Source organism: Malania oleifera, chromosome 2, assembly GCF_029873635.1.
Source record: "Malania oleifera isolate guangnan ecotype guangnan chromosome 2, ASM2987363v1, whole genome shotgun sequence".
Lineage (NCBI taxonomy): Eukaryota > Viridiplantae > Streptophyta > Magnoliopsida > Santalales > Ximeniaceae > Malania > Malania oleifera.
In genome coordinates, this window is record NC_080418.1 from 4,816,631 (window position 1) to 4,824,436 (window position 7,806).

The window sequence follows — 7,806 nt, forward strand, 5'->3', positions numbered from 1 at the left end:
ATCTTAGTTTTGAAATCGATATTTTATCAACTCCGACAAATTAAACAATAGAATATTGTTTTATATCATAATTTATGTAAGTTTCATCAATTTTAAATTCACATTATCTTAGGATGTGTTTGGGAGTACAAATTTTTTGAATTTTGATTTTGAGATTGTGTAAGGATTTGGATATAAGTTCATAAAATCTTATTTTATTCTAAAATTCAAACCCAAATTCCAAAACATAAAATAATAATGTTTATTTATTTGTGTATGAATTTAAAGTCTCTCCCTCATTGTGTACCTAAGAAACCTAAAAGCTTATTGTATCATGGACTGCCCGGAAAATGTAAAAGCCTGCATTTGTGATGTATCAATATTAATTTCCTAATGTGACTGCTAATTCAACCTAACAACACAATAGTTAGGTACTTAGCAGCGTGTGGTCTTAATTACTTGAGAGAAATGGTTTAGGGTTTTCTTAGTCTTAATGGTAAGGCTCGATTTGGTTTAGAGGGCGATCATAAGTTATTAATTTGAATCTTAGGTCAATTCAATTCAAGATGTTTTATTAATGATCTTAAATGTGCAGGTTAATTAATCAATATCATTATTTTTCTTTTTTATAAGATATCAGTCCAAGGTTCTTTGAGCACTTAACTAATTCAAGAGAATGATTCAAATATTAAGGTTTAATTTTAATCGAAAAGTTGTAACATCTCAACACGTGAATCGTTTCATCATTTCAAAAAGTGCAATAACATAAAATTTAGCCTAGACTTTGTATCGACCTCTAAACTAACCTATGTCCGAGTACATTAATGCAGGTGGGTAGATATCGAAATCCCTCTAAACTAGCCTAGTCCATGCAAATTTTCGACTTCGTATTATTAGGGGGGTTAGATTTTGTTAAAAGTATACCTATAAATATGATCATTACTCATGCTCGTTGTGTTCAAATAAAATAATTTTTTTCCTTATAATTATTTCACAAAATTTGAAAACACAAAAGGGTAAGAGTGGAGCAAGATTTATAAAGAAAATCATATTGGGATTTGAATGATTTTTTTTCATTTATTTTTTATTTTTTATTTTTGCAATTGAAAACACAAAAATATAAGAATGAATCTACGATCAAAAATCTAAAAGAGAGTACAAAAGTCTAAACCCACAATAGTTAATAGGGATTATTGAAAAGAATAAAAAACAATGCACATGGATAGTAGAGATATTTTTTTAGAAGCTAGGAAAAAGTTGGAGAGGAGACTTCTTTATATTGTAAGTTGTGATTTATATATATATATTGATCCTTTTCATTCTTCAAGGGCTAAACCCGAGACTCTCGACGTAAAAATCTCGAACCTTAACCGTTGAGAAGTTTTAAAAATTAAACTTTGATATTTTTAACTCAAAGAATAAGTTCTTCTTTTTTCTTTTTGCTTTTTTTTGGTGGGATCGTGATAGTATTTCCGTAATTGAAATGAAATTGGATGAATCTTTCATCTAGGGGTCAAATTTAATTTGTTCCCTAATTTTTACCACACCCTATGTAGAATTTTAAAATTTTTAGAGGTTCACTACTTATTTGCTAGAAAAATCATACCAAAAAATTTTCACTTTAACCTAATCTCAAATGTTAAATTAAACAAAAAAACAAACTATGGTAGCAAAACTTTATAAAACACGCACATTTTTATGCGACATATAAGGCTTTGGGTTGAAATTCTGAGAGCAATAGCAAGAGAAACCAGATAAGAGATGGACTCTCCCTTGTTATGTATGTTGCAGCTTAGGCCAAGTGCAGCTTCCAATGTGGCATTCTTAGATTCAAGCTCGAATTCTGAAAGAGAAAGGAAGGGATTTAAAAGAGGGTGATAGAGTTTAAGTCAAGCGTGGGCTTTCAATTGATTCGTATTATTAAGATTTAGGCATTCCCAAGTCCAATGATGGTCTCAACCCATTTCGGAATTATTGCATGAACAATTGAGCGCATCTCCATTCGCTTTTGATGATTAGTCAAAACGAAAAACCAATAGTACTAACTCTCAAATTCCAATCTCACATGGAATAATGGGTACTAATATGTATGACTGGATGCAAAACTCAGCAAGTTTAAACTTTTGAATTAAATTAGCGCTCATCCATGAATATCGAATTCGCCCACAAAGGCTCCCCTTTCTAACACTCGATAATAAATTATTGGGTAAAAGATACTAACCTCCTTTGAAATTTAACAAAAAAACGGATATCAACCATGAGGTTTTAGAAATTTCATTTGCTTCTTGAGATTTTAAAAATATCACAAAACATCCCGAGATTTAATAAAAAGATACAAATCTTAAAAGACTTGTCTTTTTTACAGAATGTAAAGGTAGATTTGTATCATAGGGAATGTCTTTAAAATTATTAAAACCCTAACGATCCATTTGGATCAAGGATTTTACTTGGGGAAAAGGAAAGGTTTCTAATATTTTTCAAATTGTAAACTAAACATAAAAGAGATCACTAAAAATTTTAACATCTTAAAATTTGTCAATATCTTTTTAGCCTAATTTTTTTTTCATAGAAATGTAGAATGCACATGGGGTGGGTTGGGAGAGAGGGGCTACTGAAAATGCCCACAACTATTTAGTGGGAAGCCAGCCTGAGTGTCCCTGCCACTCAAATCAAATCCCATACATATCTTCAGTGTCCCTGCCTGCCTTCACGCAGCACGGACCATACTTATGCCATCCTTTACCCCTTCTTCAGCGCCACCCCTGCTGCCCCCGCCACTGCCACCGCCGACAAAAACCCGAATGGGCTCAACCCAAAACCCACAACCCGTGAGATGGGAATTCACGGAGGCGATCTACGGATTCGGGCAGTTCCAGGGCCACGGCTTCATCCTCGTCCTCGCATTCTTCTTCCTCGTCTTCCTTCTCACCCTTCTCTTCCTCTACCTCCACTGGGTCTGCCGCTCCCGCACCCACCTCCCCGTCACTGCCGCCGCCGTCGTCTTCCCCTCCGAAGCCCGCTCCTCTGCCGCCCTTCCTGCAGCCCCCTCCCTGGGGCTGGACGCGGCCTCCATCGGGCGGCTGCCGGTACTGGTGCACTGCTCGGCCAAAGGCTGTGGCGGCGGAGGAGGGTCGACGGAGTGCTGCATATGCCTGAGCGTGTTCCAGGAGGAAGAGAAGGTGAAGGTGTTGCCCGGTTGCCACCACGCCTTCCACGTCAACTGCGTCGACAAGTGGCTCTCCTCCCATTCCAGTTGCCCTCTTTGTCGAGCTCCCATCTCTCCCCTACACCACGCCTTAGAAATCGATTGATTTATTCATTCATACCCACCATATGTTCGACGAAATGTCTCAGTGTCCTCTTCCCCCACACACTCCTTGAATTCACGTGTTTGAATTCACGTGTGTGTGCGCGTATAAGAAGAAGAAGAAGAAGAAGAAACACACTTTGTCAAGCTACAAAAATGCAAAATCTAATTTCATTCTCATCTAGTAGCCTGCTAGTTCTTTAATGGGGATTGGAGCTAGTTTGGTTAATTCAACACATAGATAGGATGAAGAGAAATACTCTTAAATCTCGTTTTCTCAAAAGAGTAAAATTTCAACCTCTTTACATGACAGGGTGAGACTAGAAGTTAATCTCTTGTTTAATTTGGATTTATCCTTAAGAAAAAAATATTGAGTATTAATCACGTACCGCATTATTTTCCTATCTTGTAAGTTGTAACATCTAATCAATAATAATATCCAATAGTTGACGATGACAAGTTAAATATTACAATATCCAAAGTCATGATAGGAACTAAACAAATAGTACTAATGGAGATAGTGAATGATTGTTAATAAGCGTAAATTACTTCTTCATTTCGGCCTTGTCCTAACAACTTAAGTTCTTGGCTTAATTCAATTCTTCTTTAAAATCTCCAACATGATTAAAAATATTCACCATTAGTATTGATTTAATGTGTTATGCTTAAGTTGCAATAATGTCAATTTGATGACGTTAAATTTTTTGTTAATACCATATTTGTCCCTGATAAAATATAAACATTGGATTACTTTCGATTTATAGAACATAATAAGGTAAGATTACAAAAATGTATAACAAAATCACAAATGTAAAAGGTTGGATTTTTCATATCAATACAAAATAAGATTGGAATACACGTTCTTATGATAAAATTGAGAAAAAGCATCTCTTATTTATTTCATGTTATATATTAATAAAATAATTTGAATTATTATTCACTTTATGCTAAAAATAAATTTTCTTTTCTAAGTTATCAACTTCATATAGCAGACCTTTTTATTTCTGCGAATAGATACTTTAAGAACCAAATATAACATGCATATTCAATTATGAGTTTTAAATTTAAATTCATCACTCTTATTATGGTTGTGTTCAACTCGTCCTTCAAAATAATAATTTTAATTAAACAAATTAGTACATATTAGCTCTATTTCCGCCCTTCAATTTTATTATAACATAATTGATAAATTCATATTTTATCCACACATTCAAGCTCAACAAATTTGCACATGAGAATAGAAATTCAAACCCTTTTACCACACACATCTCATCAAGGAAACCCTTGATCACCATTTGTTCAAAATTCAACTATCATGACATGATTTGAATCCAACAAAATTTCCCTTCAAAATTATTAAGCATGGGCCTTAATTTGTGTGAGTGTAAGGAGTTTAATTATATTTCTAGTTTTGGTAGGCGAAGGCCATGCCATTGTTGGGAAACCACAAACCATTACTTGGGGCAGGGCACATAGAAAATTGGGTTGGCTGGTTTGGCCTCAAGATCAATACATGCATCCACTAGTGAGACAACTGCTGACACCATATGTGTCTCCTTTATCTAGGCTCCATTTGTAAAGTTGAGACCTTTACATGTACATAAAGTGAAAGGGCTTTGGTTTTTGATCTTATCTACTATTGGAAAATATTTATTGAATATTACCCATATGCGATTCAATATGTATACATCATATCCATTGAATTAATATATTATATTATCAGCAACCAACTAATGGAGTAATGCCTCATTCTCTCTTTCTGACCTTTCTTCAAACACTTTATGTGCGCCATTACACATCCCCATGTGATGGTTTTTTGCCTTCCTTTTAGCTCACCTTTAGGTCTTTGGTCCTCCAATAAACCCCCTGTTGGGCCTGGGCCTGGGCCTGGCTCTGGAGATGGCCCAGGACCCCCTCCTGGCCCACCCCTTTTGTTCTCTGCTTCTGGGTCCTAGCCCATGTTAAAAATCAGAGTGCGTGTGTGTGTGTGCGTGAGAGAGAGAGAGAGAGAGAGAGAGAGAGAGAGAGAGAGAGAGAGAGTTACACAGATGCATATATATATATATATATATATATATATTATCTTTCCCGGAAAGATTTGAATGTCGCCAACATGACAACATGCATATGAAAAGCAAATTGTTGCTTATGATCCATAGCAAATTGTTGTTTATGGTCCATACAGAACACATACAATAGATTTAAAAGGGGGATTACAAATGATTAAAATATTTATAATTTTTATATTCTGGGATTTTAGATTGGAAGAAAGATTAGAAGAGTATATGAGATGGGAGCAATTGTAATCGCAATGACTGGATGCAGGAGTGCATTGGTTGAATTTGTCTTGTTTCGATCAAAATTTCAGATTGATTTTGATTGGGAACAAGGGTCTTTGGTCAAATAGAAAGAACTCAGTAGAATACGAAACCAGAGCTGAGTATGCATTATTGAGGGGTAAAAAAATTATCTTTATTTTTGTCAATTACACGACAGAAGCAACTCATCCCCATCTAATACTTTTTGTCCATCCCAAAAAATTAGAACCTAAAATCTTTAGGATGGAAGTTCTAAACTTTGACCCTATTTATTTATTTATTTGTTTGTTTTTCTTAATGATGGTGCACATGCATGAGAAATAAAATAGTAAGACCCACATGGATATATTAGAAAACAGAAGAAAAGGATTTATAGGAAACTTTGTTCAAATCTCAATTCCTTTGAGACCAGCCTAATTTCATTTTTGAAGTCAAAACTCATAAGTAACAAGTTTTAATTGCAAGGAGAAAAAACAGATGATTCAAGCTCGGCCCTGCCAGGTCAAATAAGAATTCATTGAAAGATCGCCGCACCTTTCTTATGAAAGCTCTATACAAACAATTTACATCCCATCACCATCAAAATGAATCTCTCTCTCTCTCTCTCTCTCTCTCTCTCTCAGAGCATTGTTTGAATCAACTTAGGACCTCAGTGCGCAAGTGTGTGAAATTAATTTTTGTACAAGATAAGGGCCATTGCAAAGCAAAGCAAAACCAGTGAAGCATGCATGCACAATGGTGATCGCACTAACCCATTTAATTAAAAACTTCCAATTCGCTGACAACATCAGAAACTGAGGGATAAACCTTCCTCTCCGATCTACTCTTGCTCAGCATCCTCTTCAGCGAACAACCCAACGAAGATGATCCCCAACCCAAATCCGACGAAGACGACAATGAAGATGCTGATGCTGATAAAGAATCCTCATGATCATCACTGTTCACTACTAGATCAATTTGGGTATCCACATTCTCAAGAACTATGGCTTCCTGGGGCTGCTGCAGTGGGTGATCAACGCCAACAATATTTGTCAAACCCAAATCACCAGACTCCGGCTCGGACAAACCCGTAAAGGTCTCCCGGCCCAAAATTACCTGTTCATCTCCATTCGCCACATTGGAATTATCATCGTCGACCGATGCCGCCGCCTTCTCAACCGCGGCTGGAGCTCGGCAAACCGGGCAAGTCGAATGGGACTGCAACCACATGTCTATGCACTCCACATGGAAGGCGTGCCCACACTTGGGCAGGTTTCTCCCAATGTCATCGTCCTCGAAGGGACTCAGGCATATCACACAGTCGGCAGCCGTGACAGAGGAGGGTTTGTACACGAAGAGAGGGATAGAAGCTATGAGGGAGCGGTCGAGACCGCCCTTGGAGGGAGAAGGCAGAGTAGTGCTACCGGTGGTGCTATTGCTCGTGTTGTCAAGATGGAATGTGAATGTGTTGGAATGGTAGGGGCGGGGTGGGCGGACGAGTCGTCGAGAAGACGACGAAGCGGGCCTTCTTCGCCTACGGCGGCGGCGGGATTGGGCTAAGAACCATTTGGCGTAGAGGTGGAGGAGCAGGACGAAGAGGATGACGAGGAGGAGGGAGACGAGGGCGGCGAGGAGGATGTTACTGTTGTAGGAGAATAAGCTCCGGATGAGGCCAGTCAGCCAACTAGTGGAGCTCCGGGAGGAGGAGGAGTCGGGTGGAGGACTGGACATTGTACGTGCGTAGTTGGTTAGAAGCAAGGAATTGAATTGAGAAGGTGGGGGGAAGAGGAAGTGTATATATTATGGTATGAACTATGAGATACGAATAAAGTAAAGGAAGTTGGGGAAAGTGAGTTTGTTTGTTCTTGTGTAGGAGCAGATGGATATAATGGAATTGATGATTGAGAAAGGAGAATTTCAAAAATATGAAGATAGACCCAAATGTATGGAATCTCTTCCACGGAAAATCATGCATTTACGTGCAAATAAAGTCGTTGATTAGGGATCAAATTACGGGCACTGTGCCCCACAACCCCCCCCCCCCGGCCTCACGCCACCCCTAAATTAAAACACCTTCTCTCTCTCTCTCTCTGTGGAAGCCTCTGCTTTTGAAGTCAAAAGCGAATCCCTCATTACAAGGAGCCAGCAAGACTCGTGCATTATCTATCAGAGAGAGAGAGAGAGAGAGAGAGAGAGAGAGAGAGGTGTGATAATGAAATGGAG

At 37.8% G+C, this 7,806-nt stretch overlaps 2 protein-coding genes across 2 annotated transcripts; one reads left to right on the forward strand and one right to left on the reverse strand.

Annotated features, from left to right (window-relative positions):
- The first annotated feature begins 2,644 nt into the window (after positions 1 to 2,644).
- LOC131147875 (RING-H2 finger protein ATL39-like) lies at positions 2,645 to 3,743 on the forward strand. The gene has a single exon (XM_058097506.1). It carries the CDS (start codon positions 2,709 to 2,711, stop codon positions 3,288 to 3,290), a length of 582 nt encoding a protein of 193 aa, XP_057953489.1. The 5' UTR covers positions 2,645 to 2,708; the 3' UTR covers positions 3,291 to 3,743.
- Positions 3,744 to 6,082: 2,339 nt separating this feature from the next.
- On the reverse strand, positions 6,083 to 7,609 carry LOC131147876 (RING-H2 finger protein ATL63). The gene has a single exon (XM_058097507.1). The coding sequence runs from the start codon at positions 7,312 to 7,314 to the stop codon at positions 6,361 to 6,363; it is 954 nt and encodes a 317-aa protein (XP_057953490.1). The 5' UTR covers positions 7,315 to 7,609; the 3' UTR covers positions 6,083 to 6,360.
- Positions 7,610 to 7,806: the final 197 nt, after the last annotated feature.